The sequence below is a fragment of the Theobroma umbraticum genome, unplaced genomic scaffold, assembly GCF_002168275.2.
Source record: "Theobroma umbraticum cultivar Fairchild unplaced genomic scaffold, ASM216827v3 scaffold_204.0, whole genome shotgun sequence".
In the NCBI taxonomy this organism is placed as follows: domain Eukaryota; kingdom Viridiplantae; phylum Streptophyta; class Magnoliopsida; order Malvales; family Malvaceae; genus Theobroma; species Theobroma umbraticum.
The window spans coordinates 5,139,660-5,164,117 of record NW_018397267.1 but is presented as its reverse complement, the minus strand read 5'-3'; the positions used below and the strand labels follow the sequence as shown (position 1 = coordinate 5,164,117).

Here is a 24,458-nt window from a genome sequence, read left to right as displayed (position 1 = left end):
ACTAGTATTCATTCCACATATATTTATTAAAAAATGCTTTTAATTTTTTTAATTTAAACATATAATATTATTTTAATTTAAAAAATAATAATTTAAATTTAACTCTTTGAATACATATGCATTTTGTGGATATGTAAAATACAAAATAATTTATTTATTGAACAAAAGTGAGTGTTGTTAATTTTTTGTAGCAAGAAGGAAGAATGTTAGGAGAGCACATTATTCCTTGTTGAGTGTGAATTCGAGAAATGGATCATAATTCTAACTTTATTCATAAACATGTTACATTCACTTAAAAGAAAATGAGTTCTAATTACGTAATTGAATTATTGCATGATTTACATATTATTTTCTCTGTAAATTTTTATTATTTTTTTAAAATTATTATAATATTACTCATTTTCTTATTCATGTTAACTCATATGAGAAAAAACTAAATTTAACTAAATTTGTGAATACATGCCATTAAACACACAAGACTTTGTTCGACCTAACATATAAAACCTCATCATGTTCAACTAAAATTTAATGCATAGTTGCAAAACCCTGCAAGATGACAAGTTATCTGAAAGAGATTGCATTAAGATAATCATTACTAATGCACATATTAAGACCCAAATTCAATGATCTTGCTTGTAGCATGAAAAATGTGAAGCCAAAAGTGTGGACTTGGAGTTGGACCACTGAAATTGCTGTTTTTCTCCCTTAGCCACTAATTTTAGAAATTGTTCCAAAAAAAACTTGGTCCAAAGGAAAAGGGTAACCGTGGAAGGAAAAAACATTGAAAAAGATGAGGTAGGCAATTGCAAGGAAGCCACATCCCCTTCCACAATTGTGTCTCCAACTAGCATTTTCTCTTCCTTAACTTTTTCCCTAATGCAAAAAAAACGTGCGTTAACTAAAATAATAAAAAAATAAATAAAGTTTTTAACAATTCCCAAGATAAGGAAACCAAGACAACTCACAGCTAATCAGGTTCAGAGAACATGGTGAGATTTGGGGAAGCCTGCTTCTCCCTTATATTCCATCCTGTCATACTCTTTCAGCAGTGATCTCTCAAAGTGGCAAAAAACTTAGATAAGCCCCTGAAACTTGATGTTTCACTAGATTTTATCTTTGACAGTCATTTCATTCGGCTTTTGTAAGAATCTTGAGAGTTTTTAAGAAGAAAAAAAGAAGGAAGCAATGTCCAATTCAGGCCAAAAGTCCGGTAAGGCTACTGAGAGAGCAAGTTTCGTCAATCTTCTTAGCCAGTACTTGAAAGAAAAACGAAATATTGGAGATATCAGCGCTGGGATGACCTCAAAACCCGAAGCTAAAGGTACCCTTTTGCTTTCTTTGTTGGCTTCTATTAGTTGCTGAAGAAAGGGTTGCAGTAAAATTCTGAGCTTCTGTTTCGGTTTCTATGGGGCTGTTGAATGACGAGAATTTATGATTGGTTGATATATCAAAGATTTTTCTTTTTCCTGCGGATGCTGTTGGAGAGAAAAGTTTTTGGATTTGGAAAGAGGGATTATTTATATTCATTGTTTGGTGCTATTGCAGGGCTTGAGACATTTAGGCAGCAAGCAACGCCAATGAACTTTTTCCCCAATATGGATAACTCTTCCGAGAGTTCAAGACCAAATCTTGTGGCATCTGCATCAAATGTGAAACCTTCTGATTTCTTTCCGGAGGCTGCCAATTTTGGTGCCTCCAGCTCCAAGGAAGATTCCTCTAACAAGACTGATTTCAGGTGTGTATTCTTTTTTCCCCTTGATCATCACAAAATATTTAGATGCTCCTCATTCTGATCTTTTAGAAACCCCAACCTGGAATGCTTCTAAACAGTTTGATGTTTTATTGTATTTACTTAAATTGGAAGCATTAGGTGCTTAAGAGTTACGGTGACTGCGAGTACAATCTAGCTGAGGAATTGTTACCACAAGTTTAATGCCTTCCTGCTTAAAAGTTAAAACAAAAAATGGTCATGAGAAACTACTGAAATACTCACTATTATTGACAAAAAAATGTTAAAAGTTATCTATGAACTGAAAATATTGTTTTCCTTGGTTTAGGAAACCAGCAACGGTGGAGCCAAAGAGTGCCCAGCTGACCATATTTTTCGGCGGCCAAGTGCTAGTATATAATGACTTTCCAGCAGACAAGGTCAAGGAGATCATGGCCTTAGCTAGCCAAGGATGTTCAACTGCATGTGGTGGTGTTGTTACTGACTCTGGCATGGAAAAAGTAAATTCTAACATGGACAAAATTAACTCTAGCAATTCTGATATTCCTGACCTGAACATCGCCTCCACGACTGGAAATAGTCCTGATCAAGACCCTTCTGTTGAGCGGCGCCAATATGGTGGTTCAGGTAATTGATATGTGACCTTGAATCATAAATCAAGGAAGTTGCTGTTGAAAATTTTGAAGCTTTTTAATGACAAATTCTAATTTGTTTGCATTTTCTTTGTGCTTTACAGATTTGCGTATTGCAAGAAGAAATTCACTTCACAAGTTCTTTGAGAAGAGAAAAGACAGGTAAAAAGGTTTAGCCAGCATTAGAAAACTTTTGGATGCTAAGCTTCACAAAAGCTGTTTAGTTTCCCCTTAGGAAATCATGATTCTGCGGAGCTTAATTGGATTCTTCAAAAACTAGAGATCTCATATCTCGTGACAAAAGAAATAAAACTGGTGTCCCTTAAGTTGCTACTTTTTTGCTTGACGATAAAACGAGAGATAACCCATTTTACTTTTCATTTGATGCATCAAGCACCGGATATAGGCTATGTAAATATATGAATTCAGGATCTGCATATATGCTGGTTTTCAAGGTGGCATTTGGACCACCAGATCAAAGACCTTAAGTTCAGATTTAGTCTTGTACTTGATTGAATGGTCACTAAATTGATCCTTGTCTTCATGTTCAGGGCAGCCGCAAGAGCACCATACCAAGTTAACACCCAACGAGGATCTCCTCCTCCACCTAAACCTGATGAAAGCAAGTCATCTCATGAGGCAGGTCAATCATCAAAAGAAGCATCAAGAGATCTTGACCTCAAGTTATAGGAATATTGGTCACTTCATTGTGTTGTAACTTAGGATACCTTAATGATACAGGCTTAAGATCTTAACTATTGTTTTTAGGCATTTTATACTTCTATCAATATATTTTTTGTAACTAATCTGTTACAATTAAATTCAGATCTGAATTTTTTTTCATGTAAGTTTGATCAGTTGAGAGCTAAAACCCCAAAAGCAGTTCTCTTATCTTTTTCTGGATAGAAACATGTTAATTTGTTATCCTTGGCAAGTAGGGAAGCAGGCAGACAGCAGATGGCAAGTTCATTAAATGGTTTAAAATTGATGAATCATAAAAGGTGTTGAGTGCTCAAACTTCTAATATCAGAAAACCAATAGTGCCTCTCCTGATTTAATAGAAAAAGGTATAAAGGAGGGCGGGAATCAAGTTTTGGTTCCTATCGTGCTGAATTTTCACAGGTAAAAATTACTCCAGCAAGAGCAAGAGCAAGACCCAAGCCAAGCAATACTGCAGAATGAGTGAAATATCCAAATCAGAATTGAACAGGCCAAGAAAACAGAGTTAGGTTCCATTTTTCCCCCCATATTTCTGGTAACAATTTTAACTTACTATGACTGTGGGTAATATTGCTAACCTTAGACCATCAGCCCCTCCTGTATGAAGCAAGAAAAATTGATTTTGACCTGCCATTAGAGGTAAGGGAGTGTGGTAGGGACTACGCTACAAAATCTGTTTCGTTTGATCCCCTTTGTTCTTGTTGATGCTAGATAACAAAACCAATAATTTTTGAATAGATCTTCAAAGCTCAATCCCTCCCTCCCAGTAGTCTCACAACACTACCCAGTAAGGCAACTAACCAAAGACGACCCAAGGCAAGCAGAAAATAGACGACGGCTTGCGCAAACTTTAACAGGAAGCTCCTATCATCAGGCCTAAACCTCATAGGCTTGACCTGTATCCTTCCTTCCCATTTGTTTTTTATGATAGATGGTAGGTGAAGGCAAACGTTTTACACGCTAAAGCTTGTTCAACTTCAGAAATGGCTTGACAACATAGACTTTATGGCTAAAATAATGGAAAGAAATAAGTACTGTATAAAGCTATGCTATAACTAGCCTTTTTTTTTATGAAGAAATGCTAGAGTTTCCAATAGGACATAAAAGCTTTACTATATTATAATCAACAGTTCCATTTTTTCTTAAAAAAAATAATAGCACAGTCAAACAAGCCAGTAACATGTTCGTTAAAATGGTTAAATACGCACCCCACCCCATGAATTACTTTCAGGGAACGCCAGCCGCAGAGGCAGAAATCATTTGTTCAACCTCCCTCTGAAAGCTTTGCTTCTTGCCTTTTTTGGAAGTGATAACCAATTCACCAGCTAATAATCATAAAAACAATCATCTGTATAGGAGGGGAAGAATGCAGTAAATAACCGACCAGGGGTTGGCAGCTAAAGAGTTGTAAGACTACATTAATTCTAAAATACAAGCTGAAAGCAAGTATTTACGAAAGCTTTTATCAAAAGTTGAAGCTTGATGTTGACATAAGAAATTAAAATTAAGGATACCAACTAATAGAGAATTGAATATAAACAGCAGATTTTGCAGTGAAGTATGAATGCATATGACTCTCAGCAACGTACGGATTAAGGCAAAAGGTTTCCTATATGTTCTATTCACAGGAAACAAAAGGTATGGATATTGAATGCCCAAAGGGTGCCAAATTCTACTAGCCCATAATAAATCAACCAATCCGCTGGCCCGAATATAATGAACACATATCGTCTGCCCCTGTTTTGTGCCCCGTTTATTGCCCCTCTTATAATTTGATGCCACGTCGATTAGTTTTAATTTGTTAACGTCAGCTGTTAGGTCATTTGTACTGCCGTTAGGTATAACTTCAGTCTAGGTTAACATCAACAATTTACAGCCTCCTCTTTTCCACACTTCTCCCATCATCAAATCTTTCATCAGAGTGGAGGAACATTTTCACATAAGCTTTTTTTTTTTGTTTGCTCTTCATGCATATTCTGATGATGGTTATAAAAAATTAAAGAAGGAGAAAATAACTAAGAAGAAGAAGAAGAAGAAAAAGAGGCGAAATTATTCTAAAACAAGCTCTTTTGATAGTTAAATTTCGATAAGTATTAGAGAAAGAGAAGATATAAGCATTCTTATTCATTTAAAGACGTTGTTAATTAACTCATCAGTTAATTTATAAGATTGAATAAGAACTGAAAACAGAATTTTTTATTATATAATTGAATCTTAAAAGGGATTATCGATACAAGATTTTTGTACGTTGAATTAAACATAATCGATGCTTTAGTTAATCACTTTTTGATCAGAGTAACGTGGTTTTATGATTACTTAATAAATTTTATAATTTTTCAAGAAAAAAACAGATTTTTATATACATTAGAAGGAGAGAGCAAACATAAATGTTCTTATTCATCTGAAGATTTTGACTCTCGCAAGCATGATTGGAAAAAAAAGCGTACCCCTCAGATATGGATGCTGATTGCTACAGGAGTATAAGAATGTTGATGGATGCTGGTTGGTGCAGGAGCATGAGAATGTTGACGGGCGTGATAGGAAGAGCAAAGACGAACATTATGTCAAATAAGATTTAAGGTTAATATCTAACCGCTGTGAAAATAATAACAACTAACGGCATCGACGCTCATGTTAATAAACAAAAATCTATGGGACACGTGGCATCAAATTATAAAAAGGGCACAAAATGGGACATAAAATGCAGGCAGACGATTTTCATTCGAATTGAATTGGGATATCAGGGGGAGAGGTTGGTGCTTGCTATATGCAATTTCCATGGCCCTAAATTACGTTTCCGGCATCAACCCATGATAAAAGCCAAGGATTTTGATATACCAACCAGAATCCAGAAACCAAAGATCATGTGATGAGGTCAAACTCGCATGTCCTTTGGATAGATACCCTTTCGACTGTTGCCTGTACATTCACGTACTATCCAATCCAAAGTTACACCACTTATGTGTGATGCCGATGTCTGGACTTAATTCCGTCACACAATCTTTGTTTTTCATATTCTTGTCCACCAAAGATTCTCCGTAAACATGTGAAGCTAAAATGTCAGTGGACTTCTTTTTTTTTTTTTTTCGAAAAGCTGGTTTGGTTTTAATTAACACTTGGTTATAAAAACCACCACTCACTGGTAGCAATGCCATTGGCATGATGAGGTAAGAGGCAATCTGAAGCAGCTAAAATGGCGAATAACAACTTTAATTACAAAACATCTGCCCCCAGTTTCAATTGCTGCTGCCAAAAAGAAAAAACAAAGCAGCTTACAGAACACATCTATATGAAAAAACCAGGGAGCAGAATCTGTAAAAAATTTGCTGCAGCCAAGATGGGTTAGCACAGGAGCTCCATCTAGTAACCTCTCATGACTGCCGGTTGTCAATGAGATCAAACCTTCTTTCCCAAGCATCACGAGTACCGACTCTGCATTCAAAAACTCAGTGAGCCGTGGAAACATCCCACCGCCATCAGCAGCACCTCAATAAGACCAGTTCCAGGATGTACAACTCCACCTTTCACCTACACTCCTTGGCCCTTACGCACTTTCATTGCAAGTCCCGATCTTCCTCTCTTCTCAGCTGTCAAGCGAGTCATGTTTCACGCGGCCTAATTTCCTCACACCTTGTCACAGCAAGTTAACACATAATTTCAGTCTTCCTCAGCGTTGCCACACGAAAGAATAGCACCTAACGTCCAAACTCCAGCCATGGTCCCAACAGTGTGAACAGACACTCAATACCTGGAGATATTAGGTTGCTATTTACAGATGACGACTGAAACTTTTCATGTAGCTAAATTAACGTATCCTGATGTGCTAACAACATTTTTAAATCTTTGGCTCGAAAACATCTGAAACCCAGGTAGAAAATTTATTACACAATAGTTAGAAAGAAAAAAAAAAGGCAAATTTACAAATCAAATGCAACAAATGAGCGCTAAATGAACACTTCATTGTGCTTGAACCCAACACAAATATTGCTGGAATCTCTTCTTTGTATCGGGCCCAAAAACTTATTAAAAACTACAGGTCTACGTTCATGATTTTACCCAGAGATGAGATAACCCATTAATAAACCATGAGCAGATGACGGATTGAGAATGTATATGAGGAAAACACTGTTGAGGTGTCTATAATATGTTTCAAATACTAGCATTTAAAAATTGACTTAAATTGCACGGAAGATTTTAGATTTGGACCCTTATGCTCATCTACTTAGAAGAATTAAGGACCTTTTGCAAAGGAGCTGGTATTGCTGTGTTACTCGCGTACATCCTGAAGTCAATCAGCGTGCAGATTGAATAGCAACACGTCATGATAATTTATTATCGGGCTTACATGTATTTGATAACTCGCTCATTTATTTGAAAATTTGTTCAGTATTGTTTGGCTAAGAAGATGTAATTGTTTGAAGTTAATCTATTTCCCTTTTATAAAAAAAAAAATAACTTAAATCTATATACTTTAAGAAGGTAGCATAAAAATTGAAAATTTCTCATATCATAATTGAGTTAATATGGATTTGAGACTAACATAAATACAAAATTATACAAAATAAAAAACCTCCTAAGGTAATTTTACTGTATTTAGCTCTTGGACTTTTTTTTTGGGCATTCCAGTAGCTAGCCCAACTACACATTTTGGATTTGGCCCGTTTTATTTCAGAAACGCCCATAGCTGGGCCATTGGGCCGAGGCCTTTGTACTTTTCTGAACTTGTCCACTTCGCCTTTTTGGGATATGGATTTTCTTGTACATAACCTGCAATAAATTATCCTGTGGCCAAGTCCTCTCTCCTTAAATCCAAAAGAAACAAAAAAAATGATATTCTAAGATATGTTTACACGTGGCATTTTTTTATTTGTTATTGACAAACCCAAGTAGCATTTAGATGTGATTTTATCTTTTCCAGCTATAAATACTTGTTTGGAGCCACACGTTTTGCTCTCTCTTTCTTTAGAGGCCTTTTTTCCTCTCTCATTTTTATTTTTTTTTCTCTCTCTCTCACTTTCTCGAGGCCCCCATACTCAGAACCCTAGTAGAGGAAAAAAGAGAGAAAAAAGGGGGGTAATTTTCTCAGAAACCAAACATCTCGATTAATTTTCCCTCGAAAATCGCCGAGAAAAAAATGCAGCACCAGAGGCTGAAGCAACAGCAACAAGCCTTGATGCAACAAGCTCTCCTCCAACAACAGTCTCTCTACCACCCAGGCATCTTAGCTCCCCCTCAGGTTTTCCACTCTTTTGTCTCTCTTTATCTTTTTAGTCAATTTCTCTGTTCGTCGATCATCTACGAGTTTTTGATCCGGTTTTTAGGAATGATTTGTTGGATTCTTTCAAAATCGTATTTTGATCTTCGAGCTCTTGTTCCGTTTCTTGATTCTGATGGATTGGTAGAGCTAGGGTTGGTTTGGGAATTTTGTGCGGTGATGATTTGGCTTGCGAAATCGCAGCTTTTTCCTTATACACTGCTTGAATTCGTGGAATTTTTCTAAAAAAAAGGGTTTTTTCAGGGCTTTGAATGTGATTGCTTTTATCTTTAAGTTTTGCTTCTGCTTTATTGGTCCGAAAGTTGAGTTTTTTCATTTGGTTTTTCGGAATCAGAAAGTCCGTGTCTTTGTTTGTAATTGCTTAACATGCTTTTGGTGGAAAGTGAAGCTCATTGTTTTGGGTTTTAAATCTGATGAGAGATGGTTTTCTTTCTTAATGTTTTACATTTTCATTGCATGAAGTTCCTTTATTGTTATTTATCTTATATGAAGTTGTCAACCGCAAGCTAGAAGGTTTGCTTTTGGTGTTTTCTTTCTCATTTACTTGTTTTTTTTTCACTACTTTGGTTTTATTCAGTTTACTGCTGAATTTCATATACTTTATAAATGTATCTATTGTTTGCCAATATTGGGTACAAATGTGCAATTTCTCTCACTTGTTTCAAGTGTTGGAGCGTAAAACATAGTTCCTGAAATTCATTTTGGAACACTTTAGGCTTATAGTGCTGGAATATAACATCATGAAGTAAATGTATAAAGTTTATGGTACTTTCAATGCATTTGTATTCTGTCAAAATTACATTTCTGGCAAGCCTTTTTGTTTGAATTGTGTAGAAAGCCATATATTAGTTTTTCAATTTGGGGGAGGAGTTCAAAGGAAATTTGAGCTGTGTTATCCTTGAATTTAGTCTGACCTTTAGACTACAATTTTGCTGAAAGTAAGTCTTATTTAGATGAAGTGTAATTTTTTGGTCTGGTTTTCGCTGAAAAACCTAAGGGGAAAAAAGAAAGCATTGTAAAATCGAGAAAATATATTGAAATATATTCTCTCTTTTGTTTTTAAGTTGAAAGTGTTTTGAAAGAGGTTGGAGAAGTGATGTTCTCATTTCTAACGGTTGTAGTTAGTGTCTTGTTTCCTTTTCTGGGTTGAGCTCTTGATACCTTCTAAAACTCAATTTCTTTCCAGGATATAAACACTTTAGAGTTTGGTCGAGTGGGAAGGGACTTTTTTTGCTCATCGTTTCTTCTTTTCCCCTCTTTTTTATTTTTCTTTTTGTTTTTCACTTTTTTATTTTGCAGATAGAGCCAATCCCAAGTGGAAATCTGCCTCCTGGTTTTGATCCAAGTACTTGCCGCAGTGTGTGAGTGTTTACCTAGACATGTTTACATATGTTTTTTCCTGTTCTGTTTCTTTTGTATTTTGTGTGTCTGTTATTTCCCCTGCTTGCTTAAGCGACTACCCTAGTCACTTTTATACTTATGACCTATTTACATCAGACACACTTTTCTTCGCAAAGCGGGTGACTAAAAAAGTTGCTAGACCCTTAGTGCAAAATTTTAAGCTAATGGCTTCTTTAATTGATAGTTAAATGGTTTTGGGCATGTGATAGATACTTGTATTTTCTTGCATCTTTCTAACAACTCAGAAAGTTACTTATAGCCTTTTATTTATTTTTTTTTGTTTCTTTTTTTAAAACTTCTAGTTTCTTTATTTTTGAGAAACTGCAGGTATGTGGGAAACATCCATACACAAGTGACCGAACCACTACTCAATGAGGTTTTTGCAAGTACTGGTCCTGTTGAAGGTTGCAAGCTTATCAGAAAGGAAAAGGTATACTTTTCAATACTTTGTCCTTTTCTTTTTACTGTGAGATGCTCTAATTGGAAATGGTTAACTTACTTTATTTAGTTATGTACACTTTCCTCTAGCCAATTGATTGCCATATGATTGACATGTCTTTTGTTTCTCACTCTACTTAAGCAGTCATCATATGGATTCATCCACTACTTCGATCGCAGATCAGCTGCTCTTGCTATATTGTCTCTTAATGGAAGGCATTTGTAAGTATTAATTTTCAATGTTTTCAAGTTACTTTTGTTTTGAATGTGTTTTACATCAAATTATGTAATCTACAGATTTGGACAGCCTATCAAGGTCAATTGGGCATATGCTAGTGGTCAAAGAGAGGATACATCGGGTTTGCTCATGTTTTTGTTTACAAAATTTTGCCCAAAAATGTTTATGATGTGTTTTTGGCAGTTATTTGTCAATTATACTGTTTGATACTATAATAATTGGTACAGGTCACTTTAACATTTTTGTTGGGGATCTCAGTCCTGAGGTTACTGATGCAATGCTGTTTGCATGCTTTTCTGTCTATCCTAGTTGTTCGTAAGCTTCTTCTCTTTTGGATCTTGATTTCAGTAAATGCAGATGTTGTAACTTACTAAAAGTATATGATTAGATTATCAGGATGTGCAAATCTGTAGTAAACCTCAATTAGTGTTTTTGTGGTGCTAACTTTTTTGATCTATAGTGTCAAAATGCATAACAAATCTGATGTCTTTACTGATATCAGGGATGCGAGGGTTATGTGGGATCAGAAAACTGGGCGTTCTAGAGGATTTGGGTTTGTTTCATTCCGCAACCAGCAGGTACTGTTTTTTGGTTAAGTTTCTGGTGGCTCTTTGTATTGCTGTTCTATTACAATGTAGTTTCATCTATTGATGTTGATTTTTTTTTTCTGTTCAGGATGCACAAAGTGCAATAAATGATTTAAGTGGTGAGAATGATGCATTTTACTCTATACATGTACTTATTATCTTCATTGGTTGCAGTTTTAGCACATCAAATAAAGCTGTGATTTTTAGTTTGAAATTTTTTATTTATATCTATCATGCTTTCTAGTAATCTTAATAGGTTTGGGTTTGTTGTATTTGGATAGGACTGCTGAATTATCTGGGAAAGTTTTTCCTTTTCTTTTTGTGCTGTTATTTCTCATGATTTTTTGTCAAATCACCATATGTAGAGTTTTGATTCATTAAATTATTTTGGCTGTGCTGGATGAATTGTATTTAGTAAATTCTATAATTTGCATGAATTGCTGTTATTCTAGATTGCAGTAAAACTCAAATGTTTGAATGATTTATTTTTCTAGGAAAGTGGCTTGGCAGCCGGCAGATTCGTTGTAACTGGGCAACAAAGGGTGCTGGTACCAATGATGACAAGCAGAGCTCTGATGCCAAAAGTGTGGTGGAACTAACCAATGGCTCATCAGGTGCATCTGTTGTAGCAAAAATCATTATCTTTCCTTCAAAAATCAAACATTAGCGATAATTATTACTTTGTTCAATGCAAACCTCGACAATTATTATACAACTTTTATTCTACTTTTAATGATCTTGAGATATGTGTCAAATGGCAAAAGAAACTTACTTCTATTACCTTGGTATGCAGAGGACGGTAAAGAGACAACCAATAGTGAGGCTCCTGAGAATAATCCTCAATATACTACTGTTTATGTGGGCAATCTTGCTCCAGAGGCAAGTAGCTATTTCCGATAGCTTTTCTGTTTATTATTTTCCATTTGCAAGTTAATACTGAAATGGGTGTTACAAAGCATTGTGAGCTTACTTTAAGTAGGACAAGTGAAATGGTATTTCTTTAGTACTTATAGGAAAATCTATTATTCCTGGATGCATGTAGAACACGCAAAAAACTTTAGAAAACTTTAGCCATTTTTTTTTTGTTAAATTCACTAGAGTAAAAAGAGCAATTGGGCTTTTACCTATTAATTAAAGCTTGACAACTGATGATGGTATGAGCTTGATCCAGCTGTCTACTAGTTGAACCCTGAGAATTCCCATCTAATAAAATTTTCAGGGCATGTGAGGGTTGGCCCTGTGATTTTGAAAGCTGCAGTTATTTTGTTCAGTAAAGGAACAAGCTAGGTTCTCCGATAAAACCAATTATGTTGATTCGTGCAGGTCAACCAACTTGAGCTCCACCGCCACTTCCATGCTCTTGGTGCTGGGGTGATTGAGGAGGTACGAATCCAGCGTGATAAAGGCTTTGGTTTTGTGAGATACAGTACTCATACTGAGGCAGCTGTGGCTATTCAGATGGGGAACGCTCAGTCGTTTCTCTGTGGCAAGCAAATTAAGGTTTGTCCTCTGCTTTTGGTCAAAATGGGACTTCATTCTCTTTTTGAGAAATAAATATGTAACATAATGTGCCTTAGTGAAGTTTTGGAGGATATTTTGTGAATTCTTTGCACAGTTATTATGTACCTTGAATCATTGACCCTTAAATATCCTAAAATGATGCAATACATGAGTTGGGATGATTGTTAGGATGGTTGGTGTTTGTTAGATTCGGATCTGGTTACGTGAAGATCTTCTAGTTGTAGTTCCAACTCCATTCGTATTTTAATTCGTTGGATTATGAGAAATTGACATCTTTTATTTGTTTGTGTAGTGCTCTTGGGGCAGTAAGCCTACACCACCAGGGACAAGTTCAACTCCACTTCCCCCACCGGCAGCTGCACCTTTACCCGGCCTTTCAGCCACAGACCTTTTGGCTTATGAGCGACAACTTGCCATGAGCAAAATGGGTGTTCATGCCCTAATGCATCCTCAGGGACAGCATCCTCTTAAGCAGGCAGCGATGGGAGTGGGTGCTGCTGGAGCAAGCCAGGCTATATATGATGGTGGGTTCCAGAATGTTGCTGCTGCCCAGCAGCTAATGTACTATCAGTAATAAAGATAGAGTTTGTGTGGTAATATCCTTATTCCCTGCATTTGCAGGTTTTATTTGAGTTCTAAACAAAACATTTAGGAGGCTTTTTTAATGTATTTTCCCTTTTTAGCAGTGAGGTTGCACCTGCTTTTATCTATAGCATATGTTTGCCGAATGTATCAATATTTTACATATTTCGGATTTTATTTGAGTTCTAAACGGCTAGGAAGCTTTTTAATGTATTTTCTCCTATATATTTCATACGGTTGCTGCCCCCAAGGGATATATAAGCATATTTGCAGCTTTCTCTTTGATATTTTTCTTCTTTTTGGTCTTAATTATTTGATGGAAGATTTGTTTCCATATTTATGGTTGGTAATCATGATGTATAGGACTAGTACAGTTTGGCAATGCTAAATTCTTGTGGCCAAGGTATTTTCTCCCCCCTTCTTTTTCTAATCCGAATACGTGATTCTTTGTCGGTTAACGGTTGAGAAGAATGCGATTAGAAAACAAGGCCCCTTGTTAGGCTATGTTGCTTAATTCAGATTAAATTATTTTTGATCTATTGGGTTTCATGGCGCTGGCCACTGGCATACAGAATGGTATTGATGGCATTATTTATTTATCGCATAAAGGGGAAGAAGCGTTCCACCTCTGCAGATGGGAAGTGCACATCAGTCACAACGCATGGTCCGACCAAATTATCATTAAACAATTTCAGTGTCTGCAAGTGTCGTGGATACTAAAGTCGCGAGAAAAGGAGCGAATACAGAATGGGAAGAAAAGGGAAACGGAATGTTACAACACATGATCCAACCGAGGAATGGTTAAGTTCACAATTTCAGTTTCTGCAACTAACAAAAGCAATACTGTAGTAGGAGACAAAGGCCAAAAAGGGAAGGTTATATCCGCAACCTGTCTGCAATCTCTACAACTATTTAGATTACATTAAAGGCAGAGCTATGGAATATGCAGCTTCATTAGTCTGTTTCCAACCTAGCAATATATTTGTCATAGAATTTCCCTGCTTTCTCAAGGTCTCCAAGCTCGGTGTAGCAATCGGCAATTGCTCCATAAGCTTCTGTGTTTCCAGAGTCCTCCCCTTCTCGCTCAGAGATTGCTAAAACCATTGAGTGGTATTTAATGGCTTCTCGATATTTACCTTGCCTTTGCAATGATGCACCTGAATAAAGCAACCTTAAGTTAAGGACTGTTATAATTTTATGTTAACCTTTATGGAGACTTGACTCCAGGTTTAAGATCCAGGCAATAAGAAAAGAAAATATTAGGTGTCAATAGCTTGCACAGCTCTCCAAACATAACCACATTACAATCACATATAGTCCAAGCAAGTTTAAAGGCTTTACAATTTCCTCCCTTGATGCTTTGTTAATGCTACTTCAATTCATAAACTGACTTGGGATTTCTTCATTGTAAACTATATGGTTCACGATGGAAGCACTTCTTTGAGCATTTTAAGCTTTATGGACAGATTCAAGGCAATGCCATAGGGTATCGTAAGCCTTATTCATCTTTTGTCACTTGGTTTGACTTAAACCATAATAACCATATATTACTAAATCATAGATGGAGACAAGATGGGTAAGCAAAGAGATGCAGACCTACACCCCTCGCAGCCTTCTTCTCCTCAATAGGATCTTTTAGACTTTGAGCAAGCTCCAGGGCTGTCTTAAACTCAGGAAAAGCCTTCTCAGGTTCTTGATTTCTTAAAAAAATTTTCCCAGTCTTCAATCGAGAAATTAACTCTTCCTTTCTTGGATCAACAATCACTTCATCTTCCGATATTCTACCAACAGGAGCATAACTCAGGCTGGGAGCATATGACTCTATTTTAGCCTGCCTTCTTAGAGCAGCATTTATCTGGCGCAGCTGCTCATTTAGTCGCTGCAATTCCCCTCTCCTCTGCCGTGCAAGCAATCCTGAGGTACAAGATATAGATTATCAGGGAAATAATAATTTGTGCAACATGCTTTTCAATGAAATTTTAATGGACATCTGCATCAATTATTTTCAAAAGGGTGAATAATAAAAGAAAGGAGAGGGAACAACTAAATCCAACATGATTTAGAACAAGACATGGGGCATTTATTTCCATTAGTTATTTAGACTGCTGAGAATGAATTCCAGGATTTAGAAGGGAAATTTGTACTTTTAGATGGCAAAACAAATTGGTATTCCAAACTGACAACAGGTATCCTACTTCTATGCTTCTGTGAACTGAGACATATTTTCAACTGTGTGAGTTAGCCATTTAGAATCTCTTCTACATGAATCGGTGTCAGAATATTTTTGATCCAACAATTTCTTCAAGCACATCAAAGATAATCTGAATTCAATTGCTGACTTGTCATTGTATGTTCATTTGCAAAGCACTCAGAGTTGTATTATGCACCAGAACTAAAATTGACCAAGAGTACAAAAGATACCTCCAACTGTGGCACCAATAAGGGCTACAAATAGCAGTAAAGGCATGTTGAAAAAGGAGTTATCAGCCTCACATGTTTCTGCCAGGGCTTTCAAAGGAGCAGTAAATATCAAAATGTTGGCAGCAAGAAATGCTGTCACTGGTACTCTTGACCGTAAGCCTCCCTGCCCCAACAGCACTTTCAATCAATTAGAACAGTTGATGAAAAATAAAAAATGGAAAAAAATTATTTTCATTTTCAAAGAGTGGCTAGATACACCATAAATTGCCAAAATTCAAACAAATCCAAGTAATTTAAGGCATATGCATCGTTCTTGGATTTCAAACATAGAAATATAAGCATTCTATAAATCTTATCATGTCCAAATTATAGATAATTCTCAAATGTGGACATGAAGATGAGGCTCACAATAATATCAAAATAAACTTAAAATAAGAAGCTAACTAGCTTAGTCTTAGTAACCATGAGTAGAAATAATAATAATAATAGCTTAAAAGCTGTCCAGAGGACTCACCATCATACCTCAAGAGCAGATAACTGTTGCAAAAATTCATCATAATCTGATGAAATGCAATCCAAGACCCGGTATCCCTCTGCCTTCTGGCAACGGAGTAAGGACTGTTTACCCCTTTCTCGCAACAAAGGATGAAGCTCAACAGGTCCATTAACATCTTTAAAGGATGGTCTAAAATTTTCTACTTTACACATAAAAGATGCTACCTTTCCTGTTTTCAGTCATCAAATTTAACCCCAAAATTAGTATACATAATAGTTTACTCCACCATCAATTCAATTCTATTAGTAAACCATTTCCTTTTTTTCATTTCATACATATTCCATCCATTGAAATACCCATTTCAGGGGACCTTAAAGTTAAATTTCAAGACTCACATTTATCTCCAATTTTCAATAAAAATTCTTTTTTTTTTTTTGAGAAAATACAGGAAAATGACATATTGCTAAACTAAAAGGAACCCAAAGCTTAAATTGCAGAAAAAGTTAAAAGAAAAAATACAAATGGGAAGCGGAAGGGAGCACTGACCGGGAAACTGGGGTTTGGCGTAGGATGGAGATGGAACGGAGCATGGGCGGGTAAGGAAGCAAGAGCAATGGATTATCACTGCCATTGCTTTGGATAAACGTTGGATTCTCCACAGCCCAGTTTATCATATGAGAGTGTGCCCACTTGCGGGCATATATGACCTTGGAACTTATAAAAAACTACACTTATGCCATTCCATTATTTTCTTTAACTGAAAATGTGCTTTAAATGGCGAAATATGCTTGGATTTTATAGGGTTTTTTGCTCTATTTTTTGTAATTAATTCTGTTTATTGTGGGAGAAAATTAACTGTTAAGCCAAATTCCAGTGGACAAAAAGCTCAAACTCTAATCAGGTGGCCACCCTGTCTAGTACTACTACAGTTCCAAAACCTTGTTCTAACAGAAGCCTTGAATATCATTCTTCTAGAAAACAGCTAAGAAGTTGTTGTTCAACTATGGGCACAAATCTGCTGGTGATTTCTACCTTTAGACATTATCAAGGTTTGACAGAGTAGATGAATTCAGCATACGGATTCAATATGGCACTGCCCATATCTTAAAAAAGGGAAAGCAAAATGACAATTCAGAATGGGAATTCTCTGGTCAAGAAGAAGACATAAGAGGAACAGATTATTTGTTTATGACAAAATTTAATTCATTCTTTGAGATATGAGGCGCCACCCCAATGAGAAGAAGAAAGGAAAAAAAGGCTTCAAACACTTATTACAACAAGAAGCAAGCTGCAACCTTAATGCTAACTACTCTATACCATCATATAGAATCACTTGGTAGGCTATTTGGCAGTCAGCCTGGTGATGTCACGGGGTTGTAGTATTTGGAAGTGATCAGTTAAGCCCAAGTGTGCCATCAGAAGCCACACATGGGTTAGAAGCTGTCCTCCTCGCCTCAGATGTTGCCTGTGCTGACTTCCTTCGCAATGACTTGCAGCATGAGCAAGCATTTCCACCCAAGTATTAGCAATTAAGCTCCATTTCTGCCATTAACATAGTAGTAATAAATTCACGAATGAGATCTCGAGCTCCAGGAGGGGGAGAGTAGAGAGTGAAGAAGACTAAGAAGGGATTAGTTTTGTTACCTCTTCCTTATTTGATATCTCATTCAAACTTCTAGCAAGCCTACTTCCATCAGATAACAGAGATTTCCTTGCTCTATACCTCCTTCCAAGCAATTCTGTTCCCATAGTAGCTTTAACCAACCTATCATATGCATCGGGTTTGTGTTTTGGCGGCTCTGGTGTATTGCAAAAATCAATGACTTCGGCGCAAGTGTCTTCAATTAGAATATCACCAAGCCCAGCTGGTAACATGGAAGGATAGTTAACAAGCAAATGCAGCATATACCTTGACATGAGAATGCTGATTTCACGCTTGGATTGGGTGGTCTCTATAGTTTCCTCCAAGTAGTAGCAGATGTCTGTAGCAATGTGCCATGTCAGAATTCTCTCATCAAATCCTTTCTCCACACTCCATTTGAGCTCACCGTGACCATAAATTTCTACCGCAAATTTTGGTCTGCCTACCTCCTGCGTATCATAGACTGTTGCTTTAACTTTAAGTCTCTCCTTGAGATACTTGAATATCCACTCCTTTAAGCTGTTGGATATCACCTCCTTAGTTACATATCTCTCCTTTTCTTGCTTTTCCACAAAGCCTAAGAACTTAAAGAGTTTCAGAATTCTATGGAAAATGTGGGGTTTTACTTGACTTAGGATTGGATCATAAACCATTGGTTTTTCTCTAAGCGCAAAGCTTAGTAGATTGTATTGAGCCATGGAATTTGACCACCTAGGATTGCTAAATAATCGGATAGAAGTAATGGCTCTCAAGACAGATGTCTTTTTACGCAAGCTCAACCACACAACAGTCCAATCTGAGAAAAGAATGACCAGTGCTCCATATACGTCAAGCACAATAGCTACTACCAGCAATAGGAAGGTTATGACAAGGTCAGCCTTTTTATACTTGTGCTTATCATCAGCCAAAGAGAAAAGGACTAATACAATGCAGGTAAGTGATAAATTGATGCAACGCAAGCTAAGGCCCCATCGAGAATAGACCACTGACGCTTTTGTGTAGAGCAAATCAAACATGAATGCAAGCTCCATTTCAACTACTTCAAAAGCCTTTTCGAAGGACAGATTCTGAAACACGGCTAGGCTGGTGTCTCGATCCCGAGAGCTAAGTAGGAGATTCACAAAAATACACTTGAATATCTGAAGTAGTCCGTAAGCTTTAAGCAATTCATTGGTTTTGGAGATGGAATTGTCTTCAATGGCAAAGGCCTCCATAGGCAGCTGAATATCAATTACTCTGTTTGTATTACATATATATCCCTCTTCTTTTTTCACATTGTACTCTTTGAGCAAATTTGGGTTAGTGGGGTCAGGAAGATCACGACGAGCAAGCATGGAACCTTTAATCTGTTCGCTGCTTGCGGAACGGAGGACCCAGGTCCTTTCTACATACTTGCTGAGGCCTACAAAGACCATTAAAGTGGACAGAATTGAAAGGTGAGAGCCCCTCCATGCCATGAGGAAGGTGTTGAATGCGACTCCTGTTTGCAGAGCCAACCCAAGCAGGTGCCTCAACCACAACTCATTGTCTTCTGAGGAGTACGCAGTGATGGTGTCAGGGCCACCCAAATGTAACAACAGAAATGGTGCCCAAAATACATGTAGTTCAATGTTGGCATCCTGTTCACCATTGTCACTAGTATCTCCCAGGTCGTTTGAGATAATCCCAAGGGCCATTGTTGCCACAGTGTCCGCAGCTAAGTAAGCCACCCATACAGTAAATCTGACCAAAAGCTGGTAACTATACTTTCTGCGATTGCCGATGACAATGAGTATTGTCTGAAAGAAGAGGCTAAATAGAACCAGCCCTCGTAGCTGCCAGTCCTTCCAGAGTTCTTTTAAAGTTTGAACGAGTGCCTCCATTATTTTCCTCTTATTCTTTACAAGTCAATCTGCTAACAACTAATTTATAAACAATAGATTGACCAAAAAATGTAACATCTTATCAGAAGGGAAGATGACTGAGGCTTGGGTGAGTGGGTAGACTGAGGTATCTATTGAAAGAAGGATTTCTAAGTCTCATATAAAGGTTGAAACAGATAATTAAATTGGTATGAAATGCTCCCCTATCAGTGATACAGTGATACAGTGATACTATTGCCCATTAAGTTCTGTATTTTGTTCATCAATTAGCAAATCCTTGACCTAAAATAACAGAAACAAAGAATTGCTCCAAGCAGTCGAAGAACTAAGAATAGAAACCATTATGACAAGTTCAACAAACCAACACATAGAAACAAAAAAGCAACCAAGAATAGAAGAAGTTTGTTTCTTGATGATGGCTAAGGATGCACTCAAAAAGTTGGCTCAAGTCGGAAGCGCCATGAGAAGGCAATATGAAGAGAAGATTAGGTACCTGTGGGAGTCATTGATGACACTGCTTTCTGGTCTAATCATCAATGCTCAAGCCCCTCCTCAAAGTGGCACCGGGAACTCTAAGCTAAATCTCCAGAGGAAGAGAAAGAGTAGGAAAAAAAAGATTACTGCGGATCCATCTGTAAGGGTGCACTTGGAAATTATGTAAACAATGATTACACTTGCTTGACTTTGACTTCATGTTTGATAAATTTATATAATATATATTCTTTTCCCCATTAACTGGAAAAGGAAAAGTCCGACACCTCATACCCTGAAAACAATGAAATAAAAGTGAACCTTCCACGGCTCACCTTCCATGGCTCACATTCAAGAGCTATATATCCTTCTTTTTTTATATAAATTTCTTTCTCTTTTTTTTTTTACAATGAATTGCCTCTTCATCTATAAACATAAACGGGATTGAATTAAACCATAGTAGATATAGCTGTTTACATGTTATTGTTTGATGTGGTGAGGATGCGCTTCTTCTGGCTCCAACTGAAAGTTCTTATTTTTACGGCATGGCATAACATAGCCTGTGATACCTTGCCCAAGTTTCAAGTTCAACTAGCTTCTTGAGTGCCTTTGTCACTCTATCGAATCAAAATTGATTAGCATCAGAGAAAAGGATAGGAACTTATGACTTTACCAACTGCTCCCTGTCCCACCTCCGTTCTGGTCTTTTCTCTTCCTTCTAGAGAAAAAAGCTAGTTAGGATTCTTCATGAAAATTGGACTTCCAAGGACTATTGCTAAGCTACCTTGTAAGTTTGATTTAAGAAGCTAGTCATTCAACTATTCTAGGAATTTGACCTGTATATATTCACTTTGATAAACAAAAAAAAAAATTATTCCAGTAATTGCTGCAAAGTTTTAACATAGCAGAAATACAAGTCAATGAAGCATGAGGATATTGAGGCCTTTGTTGTGTTGCTTCAGAAATCCAATCTCAATGAAATAGCGCAAGTAGATTTGCTACACAACTTTTAAATAGTAACATTTCAGAAAATATGTGAAATCGGTGCAGAATATGATATCCCTATAGTGATGGTCTTTCTCGCGGAGGGGCATATACTCTGTCCAGACTCTTGCCTCCAGGAGCTCATTCCTACAATTGAGTAAAATAACAAATATTAGTCTAGCTAAGATACGCAAAGATGGTGCAACATCTAAGTGTATTTTCCTTTTTATCTAGGATAAAACTAGTCCATTTTTATGTGTAAGATGAGCAAAGGCAAGGGAGACTCACCATCGGAGGAGAAGGTTCCCAGTGATTTTCTTTGATAAATACAGCGCTGCTGGTGCTATTGATACCTCTAACATAGTCTGCAAAATCTGATGGCATATTAGTAAGTATCAATTCACTCAAGCTGGTCAGCAGGGATAATGCATCCAGCGTTTTGAGGCTTCTACAGTCCCTAATTTCTAATTCTCTGAGACTGGGCAAGGCTCCTTCTTTCACAAGCCACTTACTAAAATGGTCCAGTTGCCACAGTTTCAAGACATGGAGTTGAGGAAATGCTCCAGAGACGCAAGTCATTTCTTCCCCAATGTAGGAAAAATTGAAAAGCCTAAGTATATTTAACTCAGGCAGTTTTCCTAGCTCTAGCATTGGGTCTTTGGCCAGTCCTGTCTTTGATAAAGTGAGGCTTTTCAGGTTTGGAGGAAATATTGTAGATTTGAATGGTCTTATCAACGATCCAAACAAAGACAAGTTGACCAGGTTGTGCTGCTCCTTGAAGCTCGTGAACTTGATGGATGCACTCTCACCAGACTCTCTTATTGATCTTATCCTTAGAGAGTGAAGTTTGTTCAGTTGAGATGTCCAATCAATTTTTATACTTGATGGGATATAGAATGTCAACTGCAACTTTCTGAGGCATTTACACTTGCTCAAGGTCTCTGCAACTAAAGATTCGGTGCTAATAGACAACCCACATAAGCTTTGAAGCTTACTCAAGGTCTCCGCAGAGAGCAAGTCCAAAGAATCGAGACAAATTCCATTCAGATAGAGATGGCGCAGGCTCCTAATCTTCCAAAAAGAATCAGGCAAACTGGTTATGTTGGTGTGCTTCACATCCAAAGTCTCCAGGCATTGCAAAACGCCAATAGAGACTGGAAGTGAATTAATAACAGTGGATCTTAAGCCTAGGTACCTTAAGTTCAAGAGAGTGCCCACTGCCTTGGGAAGCTGAGGTTTATAGACACTCTCAAGATCAAGCACCCTAAACACTCCAAGGTTTTCCTTACTCATAATCTTGTCTAGAAACATGCTTGAATTTCCAGCAGGAATACCTCCTTTTAAAGTGTTAAAAGATACATAAGAACGCAAATGGCTTAGGTGGAGCTTTGAAAAAGGGACGTTTGAATATGTTGCAAGTCTCCGGACTGGTAATTGTGATGTGTTAGCTGAAATTGACGTACTGTGGATCTGAAGAAATCCAATATCCCTTGCTTTTAAGGAGAAGACATCATGGACAAGGCTTGGCAAACGACATGTTTTGGGGCTCCCATCTAACCTCCATCTTACCACTTCAATAATTTTTCTACAAACTAGTTCCTCAAGATACATTTCTGCCAGATCCTCCTCAACCATATCACCGTCAGAAAAGGATGCGACAAAACCCTCAGCTACCCACAGATGAATCAACCTCCTTATGGGGATCTCAATCGCTTTAGGAAAGAGTCCCATGTAAAGAAAGCAGGGCTTCAAGTAAGAAGGCAATTCATGATAGCTTAAGGCCAAGATACCTTCTATAGCATTCACATGCTCGATCACTCTTGACCATTCGCTATCAGTTAATTCTTTAGCAGACAACAAACCACACATTAAGACAATTGCCAGAGGTAAGCCACCACATAATTTCAAGATTTGCCCCTTGAATTTCATTAACTGAGAATTATGTAATCTCTCTTCAGTTATGTCTAGCTTCTTTAAAAACAATGCCCAGCTTTCTTCATCATTCAATGAACGTACCTGCAGAGTTGAACCAGCTGGCACAGCCAGGCCCGCCTTTCGGGTGGTTACAATCACCACACCACCATGGGAAGAGGGTGGAAAGACCTCCTTGATTGCTTCCCAAAATTCAGGAGCATCGACATCGTCAACAACAATTAGATATCTTCCTTGTCCTAGAAGTTTAGGGAGCCTCCATTTTAGTTCGTCCTCCAGTAATGGCTCCTTCGCAATCTTTTCATCAAGCTGGGTAATCATGTCCACCAATACATCTCTCACTTTGAACTCTTTTGTAACATGAACCCATGCACGGCTAGTGAAATGCCGCTTAATGTCCACTCTGTTGTATACGATTCTTGCTATGGCTGTTTTGCCTGATCCTCCCTCGCCAACCATCGAAACAACTGCTGGTTGGTTCCCTTGCTCTGCCCCCTGGACTACAAGAGCAACCAAATTCTTTACTTGTTCCTCAAGGCCAACCACGCGACTTTCACCGTCGAAACAAAAACCAGATATTCTTGCCCAACGTTGGTGTTGGCTCGGTCCTGGGATATTGTTATCAGTAACATCTTGAACATCCAATGCTTGCTTATCTTGGATTAAGTCTCCAGTCTTGGAAATGAATTGTTTCATCTCTTTGTTGAAGACAACTCGGTTACAGAAAGAAGTGAAAGGCTTCCGACTCTGCAGTGCTTTCCTGACGATAAAGTTGTCAATAGCATCATCCATAGAGTAGAGAGCTCGCAAGAGACGAGTTGTCCACTTACCGCTGTTCATTTCAACAGCTAATGCCCGATTCTTCTGATCTGCTTCTTTCAGCAACTGCCTGAACAAGTTGAGCCGGTGGGTGGTTCTCTGAACTAGGTCTTTCACCTTTGGGGTCATGGCTATCGCTTCATCATGGAGAAGATTTTGCAGTTTCTGTGAGAGAAGAGAAACCACCACATCAGCATCCATGGAGAAGAACAGGCGAAGACTAGGGCAAAACTCTTAAGCAACAGAAGAAGATGGGAATTGGATTTGATTAACTGTTGACAATATTCATTTGTTGGATTATTTTCCTTTGCCTTATTCAAGATTTGCCTTCAACGGGTAGGCAACCTAAGATGCTTGTCTCCTTAAAGAGCAGCCACGACTATGTGCGTCAAATTAGTTCATGATTAAAGGTGAAAATCATTTCTTAAAGATAAGTGGAGAAGAGAAGTTGAAACTTCACCGTCCTTGAGGAAACAGCATATCAGACCCTTGAAATAAATCTACCAGATGGATTTATGTGTTTTAAACATGATTAAAGGCATTACATTACCCTTATAGACAGTATTAAAATACGTGGAATTTGTCAAAAAATGTAACGTTACAGCATTTTCTTTCTTTCAAATTACTATCCCAAAAGAATCATGGAATGAGAAATTTATATACCAAGGACTCTAATTCATAAATTCTAAGCTTATCTTCCATTTCAGT

General features: G+C 37.4%; 5 protein-coding genes across 9 annotated transcripts; 2 read left to right on the top strand and 3 right to left on the bottom strand.

The window, feature by feature from the left end:
* The first annotated feature begins 932 nt into the window (after nucleotides 1-932).
* Nucleotides 933-3,209, top strand: LOC110424253 (protein TIFY 11B-like). 2 transcript variants are annotated; one of them, XM_021438798.2, is made up of 5 exons: nucleotides 933-1,321; nucleotides 1,546-1,735; nucleotides 2,058-2,356; nucleotides 2,466-2,523; nucleotides 2,918-3,209. In XM_021438798.2, the coding sequence occupies exons 1-5, from the start codon at nucleotides 1,186-1,188 to the stop codon at nucleotides 2,940-2,942; spliced, it is 708 nt and encodes a 235-aa protein (XP_021294473.1). In that variant the 5' UTR covers nucleotides 933-1,185; the 3' UTR covers nucleotides 2,943-3,209. The 2 variants fall into 2 exon arrangements, with proteins under 2 accessions (XP_021294473.1, XP_021294470.1); XM_021438795.2 differs by having other exon boundaries at nucleotides 2,913-3,209.
* Nucleotides 3,210-8,035: 4,826 nt separating this feature from the next.
* Nucleotides 8,036-13,410, top strand: LOC110424251 (RNA-binding (RRM/RBD/RNP motifs) family protein). Of its 2 annotated transcripts, none has more exons than XM_021438792.1 (12): nucleotides 8,036-8,317; nucleotides 9,656-9,717; nucleotides 10,085-10,187; nucleotides 10,338-10,417; nucleotides 10,493-10,554; nucleotides 10,661-10,748; nucleotides 10,936-11,011; nucleotides 11,109-11,139; nucleotides 11,515-11,634; nucleotides 11,814-11,899; nucleotides 12,344-12,520; nucleotides 12,834-13,410. In XM_021438792.1, exons 1-12 carry the CDS (start codon nucleotides 8,216-8,218, stop codon nucleotides 13,113-13,115), a joined length of 1,269 nt encoding a protein of 422 aa, XP_021294467.1. In that variant the 5' UTR covers nucleotides 8,036-8,215; the 3' UTR covers nucleotides 13,116-13,410. The 2 variants fall into 2 exon arrangements, with proteins under 2 accessions (XP_021294467.1, XP_021294468.1); XM_021438793.1 differs by having other exon boundaries at nucleotides 8,037-8,317; nucleotides 10,341-10,417.
* Nucleotides 13,411-13,609: 199 nt separating this feature from the next.
* Nucleotides 13,610-16,723, bottom strand: FLU (Tetratricopeptide repeat (TPR)-like superfamily protein). Of its 2 annotated transcripts, XM_021438794.2 has the most exons (5): nucleotides 16,587-16,723; nucleotides 16,067-16,269; nucleotides 15,545-15,707; nucleotides 14,720-15,037; nucleotides 13,617-14,280 (listed from the first exon to the last, which is right to left on the bottom strand). In XM_021438794.2, exons 1-5 carry the CDS (start codon nucleotides 16,669-16,671, stop codon nucleotides 14,078-14,080), a joined length of 972 nt encoding a protein of 323 aa, XP_021294469.1. In that variant the 5' UTR covers nucleotides 16,672-16,723; the 3' UTR covers nucleotides 13,617-14,077. The 2 variants fall into 2 exon arrangements, with proteins under 2 accessions (XP_089640893.1, XP_021294469.1); XM_089784767.1 differs by lacking the exon at nucleotides 16,587-16,723 and having other exon boundaries at nucleotides 13,610-14,280; nucleotides 16,059-16,198.
* A 142-nt stretch (nucleotides 16,724-16,865) lies between these two features.
* On the bottom strand, nucleotides 16,866-20,652 carry LOC110424245 (uncharacterized). Of its 2 annotated transcripts, XM_021438787.1 has the most exons (3): nucleotides 20,038-20,652; nucleotides 17,685-19,573; nucleotides 16,866-17,582 (listed from the first exon to the last, which is right to left on the bottom strand). In XM_021438787.1, exons 2-3 carry the CDS (start codon nucleotides 19,542-19,544, stop codon nucleotides 17,382-17,384), a joined length of 2,061 nt encoding a protein of 686 aa, XP_021294462.1. In that variant the 5' UTR covers nucleotides 19,545-19,573; nucleotides 20,038-20,652; the 3' UTR covers nucleotides 16,866-17,381. The 2 variants fall into 2 exon arrangements, with proteins under 2 accessions (XP_021294462.1, XP_021294461.1); XM_021438786.1 differs by having other exon boundaries at nucleotides 17,685-20,652.
* Nucleotides 20,653-20,850: 198 nt separating this feature from the next.
* LOC110424244 (putative disease resistance protein At1g58390) lies at nucleotides 20,851-24,219 on the bottom strand. Its single transcript, XM_021438785.2, has 2 exons — nucleotides 21,288-24,219; nucleotides 20,851-21,146 (listed from the first exon to the last, which is right to left on the bottom strand). Exons 1-2 carry the CDS (start codon nucleotides 23,949-23,951, stop codon nucleotides 21,141-21,143), a joined length of 2,670 nt encoding a protein of 889 aa, XP_021294460.1. The 5' UTR covers nucleotides 23,952-24,219; the 3' UTR covers nucleotides 20,851-21,140.
* Nucleotides 24,220-24,458: the final 239 nt, after the last annotated feature.

Excerpts from the sequence above, each read along its gene's own strand:
- LOC110424253 (XM_021438795.2), top strand. The coding sequence starts at position 1,186 with ATGTCCAATTCAGGCCAAAAGTCCGGTAAGGCTACTGAGAGAGCAAGT. Across the intron at positions 1,322-1,545 it reads CTCAAAACCCGAAGCTAAAG|GGCTTGAGACATTTAGGCAG; the intron begins GTACCCTTTTGC and ends GTGCTATTGCAG. Across the intron at positions 1,736-2,057 it reads TCTAACAAGACTGATTTCAG|GAAACCAGCAACGGTGGAGC; the intron begins GTGTGTATTCTT and ends TCCTTGGTTTAG.
- LOC110424251 (XM_021438792.1), top strand. The coding sequence starts at position 8,216 with ATGCAGCACCAGAGGCTGAAGCAACAGCAACAAGCCTTGATGCAACAA. Across the intron at positions 10,749-10,935 it reads TCTGTCTATCCTAGTTGTTC|GGATGCGAGGGTTATGTGGG; the intron begins GTAAGCTTCTTC and ends TACTGATATCAG. Across the intron at positions 12,521-12,833 it reads TCTGTGGCAAGCAAATTAAG|TGCTCTTGGGGCAGTAAGCC; the intron begins GTTTGTCCTCTG and ends TTGTTTGTGTAG.
- FLU (XM_021438794.2), bottom strand. The coding sequence starts at position 16,671 with ATGGCAGTGATAATCCATTGCTCTTGCTTCCTTACCCGCCCATGCTCC. Across the intron at positions 15,708-16,066 it reads AACAGTTATCTGCTCTTGAG|GGAGGCTTACGGTCAAGAGT; the intron begins GTATGATGGTGA and ends CTGTTGGGGCAG. Across the intron at positions 14,281-14,719 it reads GAAGGCTGCGAGGGGTGTAG|GTGCATCATTGCAAAGGCAA; the intron begins GTCTGCATCTCT and ends TGCTTTATTCAG.
- LOC110424245 (XM_021438786.1), bottom strand. The coding sequence starts at position 19,544 with ATGGAGGCACTCGTTCAAACTTTAAAAGAACTCTGGAAGGACTGGCAG. Across the intron at positions 17,583-17,684 it reads AGATATCAAATAAGGAAGAG|AAATGGAGCTTAATTGCTAA; the intron begins GTAACAAAACTA and ends TGTTAATGGCAG.
- LOC110424244 (XM_021438785.2), bottom strand. The coding sequence starts at position 23,951 with ATGGATGCTGATGTGGTGGTTTCTCTTCTCTCACAGAAACTGCAAAAT.